At 42.4% G+C, this 24,702-nt stretch overlaps 1 protein-coding gene across 1 annotated transcript in view; it reads left to right on the top strand.

Annotated features, from left to right (window-relative positions):
• Positions 1–23,222, top strand: part of LOC128697068 (nascent polypeptide-associated complex subunit alpha, muscle-specific form-like) — a 93,372-nt gene extending 70,150 nt beyond the window's left edge. Inside the window, exon 2 of the mRNA XM_053788596.2 lies at positions 14,778–23,222. Within this exon, the coding sequence (XP_053644571.2) occupies positions 14,778–15,326 (549 nt within the window). The 3' untranslated portion in view covers positions 15,327–23,222. The remainder of the gene's footprint in view (positions 1–14,777) is intronic.
• The last annotated feature ends 1,480 nt before the right edge of the window (positions 23,223–24,702 follow it).

Genomic DNA, 24,702 nt, shown 5'->3' with positions numbered 1-24,702 from the left:
GTGGAAGTTTTAGCAGTAAAGGTCGAGAACCAAAACCTAGTCAATGTGGTAGTCTACAAGCCTCCGGATGCAATATCCCAGCAATTCCAGGAACAGCTGTTAAAAATTGACCACTGTCTGGAAAATCTTCCAGCTCCTGCACCCAACATCTTGCTCCTGGGGGATTTCAGCTTAAGGCACCTAAAATGGAGGAATATAGCAAATAATATTGTTGCAGTAATAACACCAGGAGGCAGCTCTGATGAAAACTCACACTCACACGAGCTTTTAAATCTCTGCACAAAATTCAATTTAAACCAGCAAATAATAGAGCCTACTAGACTGGAGAATACACTAGACCTCATCTTCACTAACAATGATGATCTGATAAGAAATGTCACCATATCAAAAACAATATACTCAGATCACAACATAATTGAGGTTCAGACATGTATGCGTGGAGCCCCAGACCGACAAAATGAGACTAGTCACGAGGGAACATTCACCAAATTCAACTTCAATAACAAAAACAAAGTGGGACCAAGTAAACCAAGTCCTAACCGATATAAGCTGGGAAGATATACTAAGCAACACAGACCCAAACTTATGCCTAGAACAGATTAACTCGGTGGCACTCGATGTATGCACAAGGCTTATTCCTCTAAGAAAAAGGAGGAGTAGATGTAAAATAGAAAGAGACAGGCGCTCCCTTTACAGGCGACGGAAAACAATAACAGAGCGGCTAAAGGAGGTCAATATATCTGAAATGCGCAGGGAGACACTGGTCAGAGAAATAGCAAGCATCGAACTTAAGCTAAAAGAATCCTTTAGGAGTCAGGAATCGCGGGAAGAACTAAAAGCCATAAATGAAATCGAAAGAAACCCAAAGTATTTCTTCTCCTATGCCAAATCAAAATCGAGAACAACGTCCAGTATTGGGCCCCTACTTAAACAAGATGGGTCCTACACAGATGACAGCAAGGAAATGAGTGAGCTACTCAAGTCCCAATATGACTCAGTTTTTAGCAAGCCGCTAACCAGACTGAGAGTCGAAGATCAAAATTATTTTTTTATGAGAGAGCCACAAAATTTGATTAACACAAGCCTATCCAATGTTATCCTGACGCCAAATGACTTCGAACAGGCGATAAATGACATGCCCATGCACTCTGCCCCAGGGCCAGACTCATGGAACTCTGTGTTCATCAAGAACTGCAAGAAGCCCCTATCACGAGCCTTTTCCATCCTATGGAGAGGGAGCATGGACACGGGGGTCGTCCCACAGTTACTAAAAACAACAGACATAGCCCCACTCCACAAAGGGGGCAGTAAAGCAACAGCAAAGAACTACAGACCAATAGCACTAACATCCCATATCATAAAAATCTTTGAAAGGGTCCTAAGAAGCAAGATCACCACCCATCTAGAAACCCATCAGTTACACAACCCAGGGCAACATGGGTTTAGAACAGGTCGCTCCTGTCTGTCTCAACTACTGGATCACTACGACAAGGTCCTAAATGCACTAGAAGACAAAAAGAATGCAGATGTATTATATACAGACTTTGCAAAAGCCTTCGACAAGTGTGACCATGGCGTAATAGCGCACAAAATGCGCGCTAAAGGAATAACAGGAAAAGTCGGTCGATGGATCTATAATTTCCTCACTAACAGAACACAGAGAGTAGTCGTCAACAGAGTAAAGTCCGAGGCAGCTACGGTGAAAAGCTCTGTTCCACAAGGCACAGTACTAGCTCCCATCTTGTTCCTCATCCTCATATCCGACATAGACAAGGATGTCAGCCACAGCACCGTGTCTTCCTTTGCAGATGACACCCGAATCTGCATGACAGTGTCTTCCATTGCAGGCACTGCAAGGCTCCAGGCGGACATCAACCAAATCTTTCAGTGGGCTGCAGAAAACAATATGAAGTTCAACGATGAGAAATTTCAATTACTCAGATATGGTAAACATGAGGAAATTAAATCCTCATCAGAGTACAAAACAAATTCTGGCCACAAAATAGAGCGAAACACCAACGTCAAAGACCTGGGAGTGATTATGTCAGAGGATCTCACCTTCAAGGACCATAACATTGTATCAATCGCATCTGCTAGAAAAATGACAGGATGGATAATGAGAACCTTCAAAACTAGAGAGGCCAAGCCCATGATGACACTCTTCAGGTCACTTGTTCTATCTAGGCTGGAATATTGCTGCACTCTAACAGCACCTTTCAAGGCAGGTGAAATTGCCGACCTAGAAAATGTACAGAGAAGTTTCACGGCGCGCATAACGGAGATAAAACACCTCAATTACTGGGAGCGCTTGAGGTTTCTAAACCTGTATTCCCTGGAACGCAGGAGGGAGAGATACATGATTATATACACCTGGAAAATCCTAGAGGGACTAGTACCGAACTTGCACACGAAAATCACTCACTACGAAAGCAAAAGACTTGGCAGACGATGCACCATCCCCCCAATGAAAAGCAGGGGTGTCACTAGCACGTTAAGAGACCATACAATAAGTGTCAGGGGCCCGAGACTGTTCAACTGCCTCCCAGCACACATAAGGGGGATTACCAACAGACCCCTGGCAGTCTTCAAGCTGGCACTGTACAGGCACCTAAAGTCAGTTCCTGATCAGCCGGGCTGTGGCTCGTACGTTGGTTTGCGTGCAGCCAGCAGCAACAGCCTGGTTGATCAGGCGCTGATCCACCAGGAGGCCTGGTCACAGACCGGGCCGCGGGGGCGTTGACCCCCGAAACTCTCTCCAGGTCCAGGTATCCCGCATTTTGTGTGCTATTACACCATGGTAACACTTGTTGAAAGCTTTTGCAAAATCTGTGTATACTACATCTGTATTTTGTTTATGCTCTACAGCATCCAGGACCTTGTCATAGTGGTCCAGTAGCTGAGACAGGCAGGAACGACCTGCTCTAAACCCGTGTTGTCCTGGGTTGTGTAACTGATGGGTATCTAGGTCGTTGGCTATCTTGCTTCTTAGAACCCTCTCAAAGATTTTTATGATATGGGATGTTAGTGCTCTCGGTCTGTAGTTCTTTACAATTGCTTTACTGCCACCTTTGTGGAGTGGGGCTATGTCTGTTGTTTTTAGTGTGTGTGGGATGACCCCTGTGTCCATGGTTCCTCTCCATAAAATGCTGAAGGCATGCAATAGGGACTTCTTGCAGTTCTTGATGAACACGGAGTTCCACGAGTCTGGGCCTCGGGCAGAGTGCATGGGCATGTCATTAATTGCCTCTTCAAAATCTTGTGGAGTTAGAATAATATCCGAGAGTTTTGGGATGGCCAAATTTTGGGTTTCGTTCATAAAGAATTCATTTGGATTGTCTACCCTTAGAGTGGGCTGCGGATCTCTGAACACTGAGTCATATTGGGACTTTAGTATCTCATTTCTTGGCTATCATCTGTGTATGTCCCATCCCGCCTAAACAGGGGCCCAATACTGGATGTTGTTTTTCACTTAGATTTGGCATAAGAGAAGAAGTATTTTTTTTTCAGTTTCCTTTATGACTTTTAGTTCTTCCTGTGATTCTTGTCTCCTATAAGATTCCTTCAGCTTAAGATCGATATTTGCAATTTCATTGACTAGTGCTTCCCTTCGTATTTCAGATATATTGACCCCACTCAGCAGCTCTGTGACTCTTCACCTTCGTCTGTAAAGGGAATGTCTCTCTTTCTAGTTTACATCTTCTCTTTCTTTTTCTTAATAGAATGTGTCTTGAGCAGATCTCAAGAACCACAGAATTAATTTTTTCAAGGCAGATGTTCGGATCCATGTTGTTTAGGATATCTTCCCAGCTTGTTTCATTTAGGACATGGTTTACTTGATCCCATTGTATGTTTTTGTTATTGAAATTGAATTTCGTGAAGAGACCTTCATGACTGCTTACATTTTGCTGGTCAGGAGCCCTGTGCATACATGTCTGTACCTCTGTTATGTTGTGATCTGAGTGAATTATCTTTGATACAGTTATATTATGTATCAGACCATCATTGCTAGTGAAGATGAGGTCCAGTGTATTTTCTAGTCTTGTAGGCTTTACTATTTCCTGGTTTAAGGAGAATTTGTTGGAGAGCTTTAATAGTTTGTGTGTGTGTGTGTGAATTTTCATCTGAGCTGCCTCCTGGGGTGATCTCTGCTAAAACATTGCTATACTCCTCCATTTTAGGTGTCTCAGGTTGAAATATCCTAGTAGTAAGATGTTTGGGGCAGGAGTTGGGAGATTTTCCAGACAGTGGTCAATTTTCTCAAGCTGTTCCTGGAATTGCTGGGAAGTTGCATCTGGAGGCTTGAATACTACCACAATGACAAGGTTTTGGTTTTGGATCTTTACCACCAAAACTTCAGCTACATCATTTGAGGTGTTTAGTAGTTCTGTGCAAATGAGCGACTCTGTGACATACAGGCCAACCTCCCCCTCCCCCCTCTTGTTGCCTGTTTAGTCTGTCGCATCGGAATAGGTTATAACCTGGGATCCACATTTCGTTGTCATAATGATCCTTAATGTGGGTCTATGTGAATGCTACAAACATTGCATTTGACTTCGTGAGTAGTCCCTTGATGTAAGGAATTTTGTTGTTTTTTGACGGCTTTAGACCCTGTATGTTTGCAAAGACAAATATCATATTGGTGGAATTTAGGGGGGTTTATTTGCTGGCTCTAATGCCTGTTGTTCTGGGGTAGAGGCCAATATCCGTGCCTCTGCTCCAGAAGTGTTTTCAGGTGGTGTAGGATTATTGTCATTTCTTGCCAGTCTTTTTTTCCCTTCTGACCCTAAAAAAAACCTCTGCCCCTGGAGAGGTTGTGGCTCCTCTCTTCTGTTTCCCATAGTCTGGCTTGTCTTTGTCTTCTAGTCCCCTTTAGATGATGTGCCTGGCAGTATGCATTGTACCATTTTCCTTCATGGATTGATGAGTGACACATTTCTGGGTGAAATAAGTTGCAAGAAGGGAAGTTGCACTTTCCTGTTGTCATGTGGGTGCGGCATTTTTTTTGATGGTAAAAGGTGCATGTCCCACCTGTTTTACCAGATATACCGTGCCTGCAGATACCCAAGGCATAGTATTTACATAGATTGTTGTACTTCTGTTTGCTAGGATTTATTGTAGCTGCATTCACTGCTGGTGCATTTATTTTTCCTGTTTCCTCAATATCTTTTACCCCTGTATTGATATCAGTGCTTCCACCAGGTTTTGCTGGTAGTGTGTCGACATTGTTCCCTGAGGCCTCATCCCATTTTGATCCATCTCCAGCAGTATCTCTATTTTGAACCTCTGTGGACTGAATAAGGTTGTCTTCAGTGTCCTCCAGGACAACACTAGTACCCTCACGAGCTCTATGTTCTAAGACATCACTAGGACCCTCTGATGAAATTGAGACACATGTGCAACATCTGGGTATCTTCAAGGCCGGATTAAGAAGTCTCCGGGCCCTAGGCTATTCAGATTGGCGGGGCCCCTTTGAGTTATGGGTAAGCGAAGCGACCCCTTCCGGCTTGGGGGGGGGGGGTCGGTGTGAGCCTGTTTAAGGTCTAATTAAATACATTCTGGCTATTTAGATTAAATTTAATAGGGAAAGTACATCAAGACAACCAAAACCATTTACCAACAGCCATTATAACTATCTTGTTAAATCATGCATTTTAAAGGGAATAAACTCAAGACAGCATAGTATTACTAGATTAGGCTATTAAAGTAGTGACATCATGTACCTATTATATTCAGCATAACCACTACAGCACTATTATTCCCTTTATAAATCACTGACCGTTATCATTGCATCATGCATAAAACTATCAAATCATATAAACTCAAGAAAGTAAAGAATTGTTTATATTCACAGGCACTTCTTAAACTTTTTTCTGGATTTCATATTGGCAAAAACATCAATTATATTCTGAAAATCAATATTTCTTGTTCGATCAGACTCAATGATCAACAAGGCTAGGTTGAGGAAATGGTATGGTGATACCGACAAGATGTGGAAAAAGACACTTATGTACAGTTCAGGACATTTATTAAAGGAAACGTTTCGCCACGAGTGGCTTCTTCAGTCCTAATACAGAGAAAACTAAGAAAACATTTATATATATAGTGGCAGGAGTCAGGTGAGGTGATGCGTGGGTAGAGGTGGTAGTAGTAGTAGTAGTAGTAGTAGTAGTAGTAGTAGTAGTAGTAGTAGTAGTAGTAGTAATGGAACTAAGGAGGGGAGGCGAGAGAGGGACCTGCTGGCATCAAGTAACACCAGTTCCCAGGATGGGTAATATCCTCTTGCTTAGTAATTTTGAAATACTGTAACTACCGGATTTTTGCTTTATAGTGTTACTGACAGAAATTAGTGCAGCTTCAATGCATTTTCTCCGTCTCAAGTCGTCTTCTTTAATAACTAGTTTAGCTTCATTGAATTTCATGAGGTGTCCAACATCGTCTCTATGTTGAACACACGCGTTTTTGCGGTCATCATTTCTGCAAGCATTTTTGTGTTCTGTTATTCTAATGTCCAGAGTTCTGGCTGTTTCCCCTACATATACTTTGTCACACCCCCCACATGGTATAGTGTAGATTCCTGCACTTGTGCCAGAATCATGCTTGGGTTTTTGTATCAGGTTCCTAATAGTAGTTGAAGAGCTGGTAGATATTTTAGCCAGTTTTCTGTCAAACATTTTTGAAACATTAGTGGCAACGTTGCTGATTGGTAAAACGATGTAACTTGGAGGCTTTTCTTCAATTTGATAGGTGTTGGTCTTGCTGAGGATACGTGCCGCACGTTTCCTACAGTCACGTATGAAGTGTAGGGGAAAGTGCAGTGAACTAAAAGAGTTGGTGATGTATGTACATTCTTCTTCGAGGAACTGTGGACTGGAAATTCTGTAGGCTCTCAGAAAGAAGCCAATAACTACCCCTCTTTTAGTTCTTGTGTCATGGTGAGAGAAGAAATGTAGAAGATCGTTCTTGTAGGTAGGCTTCCGGTAGACTTTAAAAGAAAGTTTATTTTCCCCTGTGCGTAAGAGAACGTCGAGAAAAGGTAATTGGTTGTCATTCTCCTCCTCTAGTGTAAATTTAATAGTAGGTTCCAGAGTGTTGATGGTGTTGAGGATGTCCCGTACGTCAAGATTTTTGGGTACAATGACCAAAATATCATCTACGTACCGCATCCATGTAACTGAGCGAGGGATATTACTGAGGATCCTTCTTGATTCCAGGTCCTCCATATATAAATTGGCAAGAACTGCACTAAGGGGGGATCCCATGGCTAGTCCGAAGAGTTGTTTGTACTTCTTGTCCTCAAACCTAAAACAGTTATAACGAACACAAAGTTCGACAAGGCTCACAAAATCTTGGCGGGATACAGGTAACTCTGTATCATCTTTAATCACCCTGCGAAGAAGAAGATCAATGGCTTGATCAACTGGGACATTGGTGAATAAGGCAGTCACGTCAAAACTTGCAAGCTTCTTATCACTCATGTCGAGATCCCTGATACGGTTAAGGAGGTCACCCGAATGCTTTAGATGAGCCTGACTGATTGTACCCAGGAGCTTTGACAAATATTTTGCCAAAACTCCTGCTAGACTGTGAGGGGCGCTGCCAATTCCAGATGTAATGGGTCTCATAGGCACATTTGGTTTGTGGGTCTTTGGTAAACCATAAAGTCTTGCTGACTTGGGGTTGGTAGGGATGTGGCGCAAGAGCTTTTTACCTTCTTCTGATTTCCTGAGTATGCTGCGGGTCTTACTGAGAAAAGAATCTGTTTCTTTCTTCCATGCATGTTCGGGGATGGAAACGTATGTGTTGGTGTCGTTCAATAAATCTTGCATCTTACTAACGTAGTAAGTGTGGTGATGAGGATATCATTATTAGTAGCTAAGTTTTTGAGTGCCTGGATGTAGCGACGAGGAATGACTGGACGACTAGGTTCAGAAACTGCAGCTGCAATAAGTCCTTGTATGAAACCTTTCCTCATCACCACAGTGGACAAAGGAGGAGGAGTGGTCATCCTCAACAGTACAGACTACGTTAGTAAGATGCAAGATTTATTGAACGACACCAACACATACGTTTCCATCCCCGTACATGCATGGAAGAAAGAAACAGATTATTTTCTCAGTAAGACCCGCAGCATACTCAGGAAATCAGAAGAAGGTAAAAAGCTCTTGCGCCACATACCTACCAACCCCAAGTCAGCAAGACTTTATGGTTTACCAAAGACCCACAAACCAAATGTGCCTATGAGACCCATTACATCTGGAATCGGCAGCGCCCCTCACAGTCTAGCAGGAGTTTAGGCGAAATATTTGTCAAAGCTCCTGGGTACAATCAGTCAGGCTCATCTAAAGCATTCGGGTGACCTCCTTAACCGTATCAGGGATCTCGACATGAGTGATAAGAAGCTTGCAAGTTTTGACGTGACTGCCTTATTCACCAATGTCCCAGTTGATCAAGCCATTGATCTTCTTCGCAGGGTGATTAAAGATTATACAGAGTTACCTGTACCCCGCCAAGATTTTGTGAGCCTTGTCGAACTTTGTGTTCGTTATAACTGTTTTAGGTTTGAGGACAAGAAGTACAAACAACTCTTCGGACTAGCCATGGGATCCCCCCTTAGTGCAGTTCTTGCCAATTTATATATGGAGGACCTGGAATCAAGAAGGATCCTCAGTAATATCCCTCGCTCAGTTACATGGATGCGGTACGTAGATGATATTTTGGTCATTGTACCCAAAAATCTTGACGTACGGGGCATCCTCAACACCATCAACGCTCTGGAACCTACTATTAAATTTACACTAGAGGAGGAGAAGGACAACCAATTACCTTTCCTCGACGTTCTCTTACGCACAGGGGAAAATAAACTTTCTTTTAAAGTCTACCGGAAGCCTACCTACAAGAACGATCTTCTACATTTCTTCTCTCACCATGACACAAGAACTAAAAGAGGGGTAGTTATTGGCTTCTTTCTGAGAGCCTACAGAATTTCCAGTCCACAGTTCCTCGAAGAAGAATGTACATACATCACCAACTCTTTTAGTTCACTGCACTTTCCCCTACACTTCATACGTGACTGTAGGAAACGTGCGGCACGTATCCTCAGCAAGACCAACACCTATCAAATTGAAGAAAAGCCTCCAAGTTACATCGTTTTACCGTTTAGCAACGTTGCCACTTATGTTTCAAAAATGTTTGACAGAAAACTTGCTAAAATATCTACCAGCTCTTCAACTACTATTAGGAACCTGATACAAAAACCCAAGCATGATTCTGGCACAAGTGCAGGAATCTACACTATACCATGTGGGGGGTGTGACAAAGTATATGTAGGGGAAACAGCCAGAACTCTGGACATTAGAATAACAGAACACAAAAATGCTTGCAGAAATGATGACCGCAAAAATGCGTGTGTTCAACATAGAGACGATGTTGGACACCTCATGAAATTTAATGAAGCTAAGCTAGTTATTAAAGAAGACGACTTGAGACGGAGAAAATGCTTTGAAGCTGCACTAATTTCTGTCAGTAACACTATAAAGCAAAAATCCGGTAGTTACAGTATTTCAAAATTACTAAGCAAGAGGATATTACCCATCCTGGGAACTGGTGTTACTTGATGCCAGCAGGTCCCTCTCTCGCCTCACCTCCTTAGTTCCATTACTACTACTACTACTACTACTACCACCTCTACCCACGCGTCACCTCACCTGACTCCTGCCACTATATATATAAATGTTTTCTTAGTTTTCTCTGTATTAGGACTGAAGAAGCCACTCGTGGCGAAACGTTTCCTTTAATAAATGTCCTGAACTGTACATAAGTGTCTTTTTCCACAAGGCTAGGTTACACAATTTGTCTTGGCTCATTGTTGAACGGAGCTGGTTTTTCATTCTTTTCAAAACAGAAAATGAACGTTCTCCTTCACAGTTAGTAGCTGGAAGTGTTAGGTAAAGGCGATACACTATGTCAACATTAGGGAAGGTTTCTGAGATACCTGCATTTCTTAAATGTTTCAAAGCAGCTGAGGGTGCACATTTTTCAGGTGGAGCTTTAATCTGATTCATATACCCAGAAAAATTAACTATTTCTTCAACAAATGTGTCCTGAACATCTGCTGAAAGGTGTTGTTGCAACTTTAATGCAGCTTCTCTCAATTCTGCATCTGGCATAGTAGTTACTTTGAACAGAAATCCAAACTTGTCATTGAGATTCTGGTAGATTTCTTTTCTTTTCACCAATTCTGTAATCAGTGAATCCAGAATGACGAAGTATGTAGCTGTCTTACATTTCTGCCTTGGTAGCAACACAATTTCATTGTCTGGCTCTTCAAAATTGCGTTTCCTCTTCCTTGACCGCTGATGATCAGCCCGGTAACTGTAGTCTTTCACCAGCAGTTTAGCTTTCTCTTCAAACATTTCAAAAGCTTCATCATTGCGAAGTGAGCTTACAAATTCCACTAAGCCTGCATAGAGGTTAGCACAAGTAGCCATTTCAATTTCAATTTTCTGAAGTGTCTTGTTCGTGGCATTTAACCGTTCCAGTATACAGTCCCAAAGCACACAGAGTAAGGCCAATTCATAATCTTCCAATTTTGATGCTAAGCTGGCTGCTTCGGTTCTTGTAGTTGCTGTCTGGTCTTCATCCTCTGCTATTTGGATCAAAGCAGAACGTATTTCAGCAAAGCTGTCTTTCAAAGCATGTGTTGCATCATGCTGCGCTGACCACCTTGTTGTTGATAATGATTTCATGACATCTCCATGAATGGTTGACTTGAGTATACTCCACCGATGCGTTGAAGCAGAGAAAAAATTAAAGAGTGCTTGTAAAAGTCCAAAAAATGAAACTGCAGCGACACAACACTCCGCAGCACATGACCCAACAAGATTAAGAGAATGTGCTGAGCAGGGCACATATTCAACAAGTGGGTTGATTTGCTTGATACGGGCTTGCAATCCATTATATTTACCCGACATGTTACTTGCATTGTCGTAGCTCTGGCCACGGCAATCCATAATAGAGAGATCATGTTCAAGCAGAGTATCCAGTACTACATTCATCATTGTTTCTCCATCATGGCCTGAAAGAGGAATGAATTTTATAAAGCACTCTACAGGCTTACCACTGGAGTCGACAAAGCGAACAATGAATGTCAATTGATCTGTATGTGAAATATCTGGTGTTGAATCTACACTTATTGCAAAGTATTTTGCAGTTTTCACAGCTGCTATGATGTTATTGAGGACCTTCTTAGTCATCAGTTCAATAAATTCATTGCATATAGTAGATGACATGTAAGATACAGTGCCTCTTCCTGCATTCCCAAGGTGTGACACATGATTTGCTAAGAATGGATCGAATTGTGTTAACATTCTATGATCCCTAGGAAATTGCCATTGTTTTCCGAACCAAAAACCTCATTTTCTCCACGGAAAGCAAGTCCTCTTAGAGCTAAGAATTTTACAACAGCAACAACTCTTTCTAGAACTTTTCTCCAATAAGTGCGCTCTTTTTCAGTTTGATTTTCCAAATGAGAATCCAATAAGCCTTTTTTCTGTGCACGAAATACACTGGCTAAAATGCAGCTCCTGTGAGTGGTGCTGTTTTCATGTTCCTCGAAACGCTTGGAATTTTTCCAGTCATTGAACCACTGTGTGAAGGTATTTTCTTTGGTAGAAAATAGCTTGCATGCTGAACAGTACACTTTTCCTGAGCTTTCAGAGTATACCATCCATGATCTTTTCATAGTTTCTGAATCTGCAAGCTTCCTATAAAACACAGATGACTTTAAACAACGACGACTTCCATCATCATAAATCCTTGCTGATTTCCTAAAGTCAATGTTCAGAGTTTGACTGAAGTTTTCTGCAATGAAAGCATTACGTAGAGAATCTGGGATTACATTTGGCCATGAGGCAGGATCTTTTAAGACAAATCCTGTGGATGAAATGTTCGTTGAGACATTGAGAGGAGACACAAAAGAAGTAGATGCTGGCTGAGAAATAATGGAGGGAGGGCTTCCTGTATGATCTGACGTATCTGCAGATTCAACTGTACTGGTAACATCAGAAACTGTTTTCGTGAGCATGTCTGTGATCTTTCTGCAGCTTCCTACATCTTTCTTTTTCTGTTCTTCTTCTTGAATTTTCTTCTTTCTTTTCTGTGACCCACTCACATAAGAACGTCCAACATCACGTTCACGAGATGCCATAATGAGGATGTATCACTGTCTGTAATTATGCAAATACAAATTTTTCATTATCAATTATTATTATTTTTTTAATAATTATTAAATTTTTTTTCTGTCAATTGGGGGGATATGGCCCTTGTAGCCCCCTTTTCTCTGGCTGCGCATCTAAAAATTCAAAACGTTACCAGAAAGGAGCCATATACAGAACTTTTACCATAGATTAGGTTAGTGATTTGGGCTACGAATATTTTACTAATTCATCTTCCTTGATCTCCAATTTACTTGAACAGAAATCATACTGAGTCCAAGAACAATGCACAATGGTATTTATATTACCATTTTCATAACTAAACTAATCATTATGTTTTGCATGATATATGGCCTACCACCATAGATAAGGACATGAGAATTAAAGAATGCAGGGACAATTTTCAGTTTCACCCAACCAACGATTTTCTGATGTGGCTTATGTGTTTCTGGGGAAATATGTAGTAAATTAATTGATGTTCTACATCACTTCTGTCGCAACTTGAAAACTAAGCATTTGCGACGGAAGTGATGTAGAACATCAATCAATTGAGATCTGTTATTGAAATGATAAAGACTTAAAGACAGGACAAAGTGCTTTTAAAACCTACAAACGGAAGTCAGTTTGCGTTTTAGGTTTTTCTTTATAGTATTTTTACCAAAAATGCGTCTTTACTGGTCCATGCGTCTTTACTGGTCCATGCGTCTTTACTGGTCCATGCGTCTTTACTGGTCAAGTAACCCTATCAGGTACCTTCCTTAACATTTAGAGGCGAAAACAAACATTTATCCATACACATCAATGTCTATCAACAACACTTCAGTTAATTTGTCACAGTACAAGTCTAGATAACGTGTAATTACTACAGAAAATTGGAGAGGAATCTCCCATACTCACCCATTAGCGGGAAAACACAGCTGTTCTGATGTAAACAAAGGCGTGTTGAGTGTTGCCATCTATGGTTAGGTTTATTTATTTTTATTTTATTTTATTTCATTATTTTTGTTTTGATTAATTTTTAAAAATCAATTTTACTCTCCAAACACTTGAACTTTTTAGATAGGGACCCCTTTACACTTGCACCATGTGTGCAGTCTTGGATGAGCCCCTGAACCCCTTGGACTGCGGGGCCCCCAAACGTGCGGGGCCCTAGGCAAATGCCTAGTTTGCCTATGCGGTAATCCGGCCCTGGGTATCTTTATTGTAGACGTTTTACCATCCAGTGGCTTTATCAATACAAATTCCAGGACATAACTTGAAGACAGGAGAACTATGTACAGAAGACGAGGTAATCAGTCCCTCAACCTAGCAGTAGGTGCGAAGAGCATTGTAGTCGTGGAGATTCTCCACGACTACGGTGCTCTTCGCACCTACTGCTAGGTTGAGGGACTGATTACCTCATCTTCTGTACATAGTTCTCCTGTCTTCAAGCTATGTCCTGGAATTTGTATTGATAAAGCCACTGGATGGCGAAACGTCTACAATAAAGATACCCAGATGTTGCACATGTGTCTCAATTTCATCTTGTCGGTATTGTATACTATTCTTGTACAACTAGGACCCTCTGGAGCACTTTCCTCCAGGACAACACTAGCACCCTCAGCACTGTCCTTCAGGATAGCACTAGCCCCCCTCAAGAGCACTGTCCAAGACAGCCCCGTCCCCACCACCCATCTTTTTTTCCAGCTGTCATACCATGCTGACATGTCTTTCAAGAAGGATGTTTTATTAGTGTTCTTGTCTTTTAATATAGTTGTAATTTCTTCATACAGGTGTATGTCGTTTGGGCAGACCCAAAAACATCTCTCTGAGTTTATGTCAAGTGTGGTCACTAGTTTAAAATCCCTGCATACACTATGGGACCACTGACCACACAAATGGCAAGCAATCCAGGCCTGTCTTCGTCCCTTACCCTTTCTGCAGACTACACAGATCTTCATGGTGGTGGTCATCTTACAATACTGGACAACTCTCCTAGCTAGCTAGTCTATAATTCCCTGATGTATTTAATTTTTTGTAACAGTTCTTCCGATTTGGCTTTATTTCCAACGAGACCATTTGAATCCTGCTGAGTCCGGCTTTATTTCCACAAAAAGCGTTTGAATCCACCCGAATCCAGCGAAATCCGTTTGAATCTTCTCGAATCCAGCGAAACTGGAGGAATCCAGTGAAACTGGAGGAATCCAGTTAGTGGATCACTGTATTTCTCTTTTCTAATAACAACTTAACAGTAGATCTGTCTATTTGTATTGTAACTATTTGTTGTAGTTACTGTTTGAGTGTTTGATAGGGCGCATAGAGCCCCGTCAGTTAGTGAAACCAGTCAGAGGATACACTAGTGTATCGTAATACACTAGTGTACACTATACATACATACATACATGCACTATAATACACTAGTGTATTATAATACACTAGTGCATTGTTGTTGTATTATGAACTACATAATTTATTATTGTTGTATGATAAACTACAGTAGTGTATTATTCTTGTATAATGAACAACAGTAGTTGAAGTCCTGTCATCTAGTATTGTTAGTGTATTAACAAAGTTGTTTTGCTTCAGGTATCCGTGGAGGCTTCACTGGACCATCCCTTCTTTGTCTTCCACTCTGGCTGGTCCTCCTGCAGCCCAGAACTCACACATAAGAAGTATGACCTCAAAGTACGTCAGTTACAAGTTGGTGACGTGTGTGTCTCTCTCACCAAGAAGTCTCCTGAGGCTGACCCACCCACACCCACCCTGCCACCCCCGGCACCCACCCTGCCACCGGCAGCACCCACCCTGCCACCGGCAGCTCCCACCCTGCCACCGGCGGCGCCCACCCTGCCACCTCCGCTGCCCGCTTCGACCATCCAACTACCAGCTCCCACCACTGAAATATCCAGCCGGGTTACTGCTACTATCACCACCACGGCCGATAGTGCCACCCCCGGCTCCACCAGTGTTAAGGATGACCCACTGCTGTCCTTTCTAGGTGGGACCTCCAACGTGTGGAGTAAACCAGCGGCTTCCAGGACGACCGAAAGACAACATTCCAGTGATGAGGCACAGAAGGAAGAGAAGGAGTGTGGCCGCAAGCGACGCTGGTCTGACCCAGGACAAGCAACGTGACAGTTTACAGTACCGCAAGTAACACTGGTCTGACCCAGGACAAGCAGCATGACAGTTTACAGTACCGCAAGTAACACTGGTCTGACCCAGGACAAGCAGCATGACAGTTTACAGTACCACAAGTAACACTGGTCTGACCCAGGACAAGCAGCATGACAGTTTACAGTACCGCAAGTAACACTGGTCTGGCCCAGGACAAGCAGCATGACAGTTTGCAGTACCGCAAGTAACACTGGTCTGACCCAGGACAAGCAACATTGCTCTGACCCTGAACAAGCAACACTGCTCTGACCCAGAATAAGCACCACAACTCTGACCCAGGACAAGCGACACTGCTCTGAACTTACACAAGTAACATAACAGTGTTGAACACTACAAGCAACACTGCTCTGACCCAGAACAAGCAATACTGCTCTGACCCAGAACAAGCAACACTGCTCTGAACTTACACAAGCAACATAATATTGAACACTACAAGCACCAATGTTCTGACCCAGAACAAGCACCACTCACTGAACCTTACACAAGCAACACAACAGTGTTGAGCACTACAAGCTTCACCATTATCTTGGAGACTGTCAGCGTATATACACTTGGAAGTGCGTCTCGGTAGACATATCGAGAGTATAATTAAACTTTTCTTTCACGTATTACAATAATTTTTGACTGGTTGTTTGCAGGTGACAGTCAGCCTTAATGACCCTCGTGTAGTAGATAGATTTGAAGCCTAACCAACCCACCAACCACACGTCGTTCAAGTTACGCTACCCGAAGGTGGGTTAGTTGTGAATTGTTACGAGAATAATATTTTGTGTTTGTGATGTGTTCCAGCCACGATATTGTAGATTGTTTTTAAATTGTTCTTGCCACGATTTTGTGGGTTAGTTGTGAATTGTTCCAGCCACTGTATTGTGGCTTAGGTGTGAATTGTTCCAGCCGTAGTACTGTGGCTTAGGTGTGAATTGTTCCAGTCATGGTATTGTGGCTTAGTTCTGAAATTTTCCAGCCACGGTATTGTGACTTAGTTTTGAATTGTTCCAGCCACGGAATTGTAGGTTAATTGTGAATTGACTACGTTCCTCATAGATACAAAAAAAAATACACTGTTCCCTTCATACTATAAGCACAGTGTATACATAATCTAAGTATAGTGTATACATGCAACCTAAAATGTATAATTTTTTTTTTGTACTGACGATGTTAATATATTGGTTATTTGGGTTAAATGTCGAAATTCAATTTTTTTTATTCTATTTCAGATTGTTATGTTCATCAGCAAAATTTTTGAAAATTTTGGCTGATGCTGCTAGTCTGCTATGAGCCAGTCAGTGGTCATCTGACCTCTCATGTGACTGAGGTCTTCCTTAACTCTGTCTACTACACGATAGATTGGTAATGGGGTTTCAAGTCTGTCTACTACACGAAGGTCATTAAGGATGCATGATACCTGTACACCATCAGTCAAGGATACTTTAATACCTAAAATAGTGATTAATGCGAACTACCAGTGTATATACACTGAGATATACACATATCAGTGTATATACACTGGCTTATATACACCTCTACGTGTATATACACTGAGAAATATACCCCTCAAGTGTATTACAGATACAGTGTATGGCTTTTATAACATGTTACTGAATTCACATGGTAGATATTTGTCAGTCATACTGGACGTGACCAAACATTGTACACTGCTGGCACTACACGAGTTCCTTCTATGACATGGTAAAGCCAGTTGTTGACTCAGGAGATGCTTAGTGTAGGGGAGGAGGTAGGTTAGGTTTATTTATTTGTTTATTTATTTTTTATTTATAAATTTTAGCATACATACAGAGGTACAAAAAAATACAGGTAAGAGCAGCATGCCAAAGCCACTTATATGCATAGCATAGGTTTGTCAGGAAACAAGACAAGTGTTTCCTGAAGCGGATTTTAGTCATATGATGACCCACAGCTGAAGATTTTGGTCATCTGACCGAGGTCTTCCACTGGCTTACCCCGCACCATTATTAAAAATTTACCTGCTTGTAGTCAAGGTGGTCCACTTGACTTGATTGGGAAATTAGTCAATTTACTCTTTAGTAAGTTAACTTAGATACAATTTTGCATAATTTCTGGATGATTATAATAGTCTTACACAGTAATATGTGTGTTCATTATTGAGGATAACACATGAAAGTCAGAAAAAAATAATTTATATCTAGTGATATCCTTACCTGGGACCCTATTTTTTATAATTTCAGCCTATAACTGGGTAAAATTATTTCCCCGTGTGTACACTCAGTGTACACTGGTTTCATGGTGACAATCGGGAAGAAATGGAGGATAAGAAACGAGAAAGATATAGTGGCAGCAAGGTGATTGGACAGGCTAAATAAAAAGTGAGGTTTACTTTCCCTTAACATTAACACTACAGACTGAGGTAAAGTGTGGCCCTATATACCAACTTCCCTCAAGGGAGGGTCCTTGAAACTGGTGAAGGGCTCTTGAAATTGATCTGTGCTCTGGTTCCCTGAATTGAGCCTGAATATCTTCCATCACCTGCACGTGCACTGTATAACCCTACGGGTTTAGCGCTCCTCCATGATTATAATAATATATACCAACTGGGGAAATTGTGTATGGACTGCCTCCTCGTGAGATGCTCACCCTAGCAAATACTGTTGACACGACACCCTCACATTAGTAGTCTCAGTTTCACAAGTGGCTTGTAGGACACATTTCCATATGCAAACTGATCTTGCAAGAAATTCCTAACTACATGCAAAAACAAGTGTTTCCTTGTTTTTGGCGAAGAATATGCTACTAGAAAGCCCCCTGATTCTACCAAAGCAAACCTAGGTACCTCTGGTCCCTCTCCAGGACACCACCTGCACTGAAGGACTTAACATAAGAACATAAAAAAAGAAGGAACACTGCAACAATCCTACTGACCCATGCGGAGCAGGTCCATGCCACCACCACCCCCCCGGATTATCCCAATGATCCCCCCCCCAGATTAGCCCAATGACCCACCCAGTCTGGTCACCCACTCAATGAAGGAGCACGGCACCAAACCCAGCAGCACAAGCTAGTCAGGTCCAACTCACTCCCACCCACACCCACTCATGTATTTATTCCTGCAAGAATTTAGATGGTATTAGTATCCCCTGCCTGCACCTTAAAGATCCCTGAATTCAGTGGATATTCCCTCAGTAATATTTATGTAGTAAGACACTAGCTTCTAGGCTAATACTTAAGATTATTATTATAATCAAGAGGGAAGCGCTAAACCCGGAGGATTATACAGTGACTCACGAAATCGTAATGACACGATTGCAAACAAACCATACCCCGGCCAGGATTGAACCTGCGGTCAGAGAGTCTCAAAACTCCAGACCGTCGCGTTAGCCACTAGACCAGCTAGCCACAATAAGATTCGTCCAACTAGGTATATTTCTACACCATAGGAAGGTTAGCACAGGCACCACTCTGACCACAAATGCAAGTTTTTACAGACGAATCTCCAGCTAGCGTGGCTGTGACGAACTCTAGCTCAAGTCCCTTCACTGTGGCAAGCTGGTCTAGTGGCTAACGCGACGGGCTGGAGTTTTGAGACTCTCTGACCACGGGTTCAATTCCGGCCGGGGTATGGTTTGGATTATACAGTGCCTGGGGGGGGGGATGTGGAAGGCATTCAGGCTTAATTCGGGGAACTGGAGCACAGATCCAATTCCCTAAATCAAGAGCCCCTCACCAACATCAAGGAACCTTCCTTGAGGGGTAATACTTAAGAGAAGATGCCCACAATCTTACCAGATCTGTGGGTGTTCGCCCAGTAATAACCCACAGTTCAAATCACCCACGTTCCTCAGAATATTGCTGGCCAACTTTACTAAGAGAAATGAAAGGTATTGTCTTACTGAAGGGGCCTGAATAGAGACAAATATCCTCAGTACTTTGGGAAACCTCTATGTTTTTTAGTTCCACAGACCAAGTATTTTGAAAACATGTGAGGCACCGAGGTGTAGCTCTCAGTACCTAGTTATCACCACGGTTTCTAGTCGAGAACAATGTGCTGTCATCTGTCTGACCCCCTCCTGCCTACATTCAAGCATGGGGTTGCTAGTTCACCTTATCTAACCTAATATTCGCCTATATTAAGGTCTAAGCCTACCTATATTAAGGTTTAAGGCTACATTATTAATTCTAATATTTGTTACTAACAGTATAAACCTACCTATACCTCCTTAAAGGGTAAATCTATAAATTGGTATGTACAAACTCAATGCCTTCGCCATCTAGTGCTTGTTTGGGTGGATGATAATGGCTCCTAAAGCTTATTTACAGTGAATCCGTCCGTGGAATTTCTTTGAGACCAAATAAATTTCCACACCAACACTAAGTGAAGTGTGGCCATATATACCAACACCAGGTGAAATGTGTATACCTAGAGAGGATTTCGGGGGTCAGCGCCCCCGTGGCCCAGTCTGAGACCGAGCCTTATGGCGAATCAGGGCCTGATCAACCAGACTGTTGCTGTTGGCTGCATGTAAAACCGACATAGGAACCACAGCCTGGCTGATCAGGTATTGACTTTAGGTGCCTGTCAAGTGCCTTCTTGAAGACAGCCAGGAGTCTATTGGTAATCCCGGTTATGTATGCTGGGAGGCAGATGAACAGTCTTGGGCCCCTGACACTTACTGTGTTGTCTCTTAGTATACTCGTGGTGCCCCAGTTTTTCACTATGGGGATGAACTATGGGAAGTGATTTCTGTGTGTAGATTTGGTAGTAATCTATCTAGGACTTTCCAAGTTTATATTATCTGGAGACCTGGAGAGAGTTCCAGGGGTCAACGCCCCCACGGCCCGGTCTGTGACCAGGAGCCTGATCAACCAGGCTGTTGCTGCTGGCTGCATGCAAACCAACGTACGAGCCACAGCCCGGCTGGTCAGGAACCGACTTTAGGTGCTTGTCCAGTGCCAGCTTGAAGACTGCCAGGGGTCTGTTGGTAATCCCCCTTATGTATGCTGGGAGGCAGTTGAACAGTCTCGGGCCCCTGACACTTATTGTATGGTCTCTTAACGTGCTAGTGACACCCCTGCTTTTCATTAGGGGGATGTTGCATCATCTGCCAAGTTTTTTGCTTTCGTAGTGAGCGATTTTCGTGTGCAAGTTCGGTACTAGTCCCTCTAGGATTTTCCAGGTGTATATAATCATGTATCTCTCCCGCATGCATTCCAGGGAATACAGGTTTAGGAACCTCAAGCGCTCCCAGTAATTGAGGTGTTTTATCTCCGTTATGCGTGCCGTGAAGGTTCTCTGTACATTTTCTAGGTCAGCAATTTCACCTGCCTTGAAAGGTGCTGTTAGTGTACAGCAATATTCCAGCCTAGATAGAACAAGTGACCTGAAGAGTGTCATCATGGGCTTGGCCTCCCTAGTTTTGAAGGTTCTCATTATCCATCCTGTCATTTTTCTAGCAGATGCGATTGATACAATGTTATGGTCCTTGAAGGTGAGATCCTCCGACATGATCACTCCCAGGTCTTTGACGTTGGTGTTTCACTCTATTTTGTGGCCAGAATTTGTTTTGTACTCTGATGAAGATTTAATTTCCTCGTGTTTACCATATCTGAGTAATTGAAATTTCTCATCGTTGAACTTCATATTGTTTTCTGAAGCCCACTGAAAGATTTGGTTGATGTCCGCCTGGAGCCTTGCAGTGTCTGCAATGGAAGACACTGTCATGCAGATTTGGGTGTCATCTGCAAAGGAAGACACGGTGCTGTGGCTGACATCCTTGTCTATGTCAGATATGAGGATGAGGAACAAGATGGGAGCAAGTACTGTGCCTTGTGGAACAGAGCTTTTCACCGTAGCTGCCTCGGACTTTACTCTGTTGACGACTACTCTCTGTGTTCTGTTAGTGAGGAAATTATAGATCCATCAACCGACTTTTCCTGTTATTCCTTTAGCACGTATTTTGTGCACTATTACGCCATGGTCACACTTGTCGAAGGCTTTTGCAAAGTCTGTATATATTACATCTGCATTCTTTTTGTCTTCTAGTGCATTTAGGACGTTGTCGTAGTGATCCAATAGTTGAGACAGACAGGAGCGACCTGTTCTAAACCCATGTTGTCCTGGGTTGTGTAACTGATGGGTTTCTAGATGGGTGGTGATCTTGCTTCTTAGGACCCTTTCAAAGATTTTTATGATATGGGATGTTAGTGCTATTGGTCTGTAGTTCTTTGCTGTTGCTTTACTGCCCCCTTTGTGGAGTGGGGCTATGTCTGTTGTTTTTAGTAACTGTGGGACAACCCCCGTGTCCATGCTCCCTCTCCATAGGATGGAAAAGGCTCGTGATAGGGGCTTCTTGCAGTTCTTGATGAACACTGAGTTCCATGAGTCTGGCCCTGGGGCAGAGTGCATGGGCATGTCATTTATTGCCTGTTCCAAGTCATTTGGCGTCAGGATAACATCGGATAGGCTTGTGTTAATCAAATTTTGTGGCTCATAAAAAATTCATTTTGATCTTCGACTCTCAGTCTGGTTAGCGGCTTGCTAAAAACTGAGTCATATTGGGACTTGAGTAGCTCACTCATTTCCTTGCTGTTATTATTATTATTATTATTACAATCAAGGGGGAAGCGCTAAACCCGGAGGATTATACAGTGCCTGGGGGGGGATGTGGAAGGCATTCAGGCTTAATTTGGGGAACTGGAGCACAGATCCAATTCCCTAAATCAAGAGCCCCTCACCAACATCAAGGAACCTTCCTTGAGGGGTTTTCCTTGCTGTCATCTGTGTAGAACCCATCTTGTTTAAGTAGGGGCCCAATACTGGACATTGTTCTCGACTTTGATTTGGCATAGGAGAAGAAATACTTTGGGTTTCTTTCGATTTCATTTATGGCTTTTAGTTCTTCCTGCGATTCCTGACTCCTATAAGATTCCTTTAGCTTAAGTTCGATGCTTGCTATTTCTCTGACCAGTGTCTCCCTACGCATTTCAGATATATTGACCTCTTTTAGCCGCTCTGTTATTCTTTTCCGTCACCTGTAAAGGGAGCGCCTGTCCCTTTCTATTTTACATCTACTCCTCCTTTTTCTTAGAGGAATAAGCCTTGTGCATACATCGAGTGCCACCAAGTTAATCTGTTCTAGGCATAAGTTGGGGTCTGTGTTGCTTAGTATATCTTCCCAGCTTATATCGGTTAGGACTTGGTTTATTTGGTCCCACTTTATGTTTTTGTTATTGAAGTTGAATTTGGTGAATGCTCCCTCGTGACTAGTCTCATTATGTCGGTCTGGGGCTCCACGCATACATGTCTGAACCTCAATTATGTTGTGATCTGAGTATATTGTTTTTGATATGGTGACATTTCTTATCAGATCATCATTGTTAGTGAAGATGAGGTCTAGTGTATTCTCCAGTCTAGTAGGCTCTATTATTTGCTTGTTTAAATTGAATTTTGTGCAGAGATTTAAAAGCTCGTGTGAGTGTGAGTTTTCATCAGAGCTGCCTCCTGGTGGTATCTTTCTTGCCTGTATTTCTGAAAATACAAGTCAAGGGAATTCAACTGTTCTCAGTTATTTAAATGTTTTATTATACTTATGTTTACCATAAAGGCTCTCAGTACATTCTCCAGGTCAGCAGTTTTGCCTGCTTTGAAAGAGGCCATTAGTGTATAGCAATATTCCAGCCTAGAGAGAACAAGCAATTTGAAGAGAATCATTATGGGCTTGGCATCCCTAGTTTTGAAGGTTCTCATTATCTTTATTATTATCACACTGGCCGATTCCCACCAAGGCAGGGTGGCCCGAAAAAGAAAAACTTTCACCATCATTCACTCCATCACTGTCTTGCCAGAAGGGTGCTTTACACTACAGTTTTTAAACTGCAACATTAACACCCCTCCTTCAGAGTGCAGGCACTGTACTTCCCATCTCCAGGACTCAAGTCCGGCCTGCCGGTTTCCCTGAATCCCTTCATAAATGTTACTTTGCTCACACTCCAACAGCACGTCAAGTATTAAAAACCATTTGTCTCCATTCACTCCTATCAAACACGCTCACGCATGCCTGCTGGAAGTCCAAGCCCCTCGCACACAAAACCTCCTTTACCCCCTCCCTCTAACCCTTCCTAGGCCGACCCCTACCCCGCCTTCCTTCCACTACAGACTGATACACTCTTGAAGTCATTCTGTTTCGCTCCATTCTCTCTACATGTCCGAACCACCTCAACAACCCTTCCTCAGCCCTCTGGACAACAGTTTTGGTAATCCCGCACCTCCTCCTAACTTCCAAACTACGAATTCTCTGCATTATATTCACACCACACATTGCCCTCAGACATGACATCTCCACTGCCTCCAGCCTTCTCCTCGCTGCAACATTCATCACCCACGCTTCACACCCATATAAGAGCGTTGGTAAAACTATACTCTCATACATTCCCCTCTTTGCCTCCAAGGACAAAGTTCTTTGTCTCCACAGACTCCTAAGTGCACCACTCACTCTTTTTCCCTCATCAATTCTATGGTTCACCTCATCTTTCATAGACCCATCCGCTGACACGTCCACTCCCAAATATCTGAATATGTTCACCTCCTCCATACTCTCTCCCTCCAATCTGATATTCAATCTTTCATCACCTAATCTTTTTGTTATCCTCATAACCTTACTCTTTCCTGTATTCACCTTTAATTTTCTTCTTTTGCACACCCTACCAAATTCATCCACCAATCTCTGCAGCTTCTCTTCAGAATCTCCCAAGAGCACAGTGTCATCAGCAAAGAGCAGCTGTGACAACTCCCACTTTGTGTGTGATTCTTTATCTTTTAACTCCACGCCTCTTGCCAAGACCCTCGCATTTACTTCTCTTACAACCCCATCTATAAATATATTAAACAACCATGGTGACATCACACATCCTTGTCTAAGGCCTACTTTTACTGGGAAAAAATTTCCCTCTTTCCTACATACTCTAACTTGAGCCTCACTATCCTCGTAAAAACTCTTCACTGCTTTCAGTAACCTACCTCCTACACCATACACTTGCAACATCTGCCACATTATCTATCCTATCATTTTTCTAGACGTGGTAGACACATTGTTATGGTCTATGAAGGTGCGATCCTCTGACATTATCATTCCCAGGTCCTTCACATTAGTTTTCCACTTTATTGTGTGGTTGGAATTTGTTTTATACTCTAATATAGTTTTAATTTCCTCAAGTTTTTCCATATCAGAGCAATTGAACATTTTCTTCATTGAACTTCATATTATTTTCTGAGGTCCATTTAAAGATTTGCTTGATGTCTGCTTGGAGTCTTGAAGTGTCATCGATAGAAGACACTCATGCAAAATTGAGTGTCATCCACAAA

The sequence above is a fragment of the Cherax quadricarinatus genome, chromosome 49 (genome assembly GCF_038502225.1).
Source record: "Cherax quadricarinatus isolate ZL_2023a chromosome 49, ASM3850222v1, whole genome shotgun sequence".
Classification (NCBI taxonomy): Eukaryota; Metazoa; Arthropoda; class Malacostraca; order Decapoda; family Parastacidae; genus Cherax; species Cherax quadricarinatus.
This window is presented reverse-complemented; position numbering and strand designations above follow the sequence as displayed.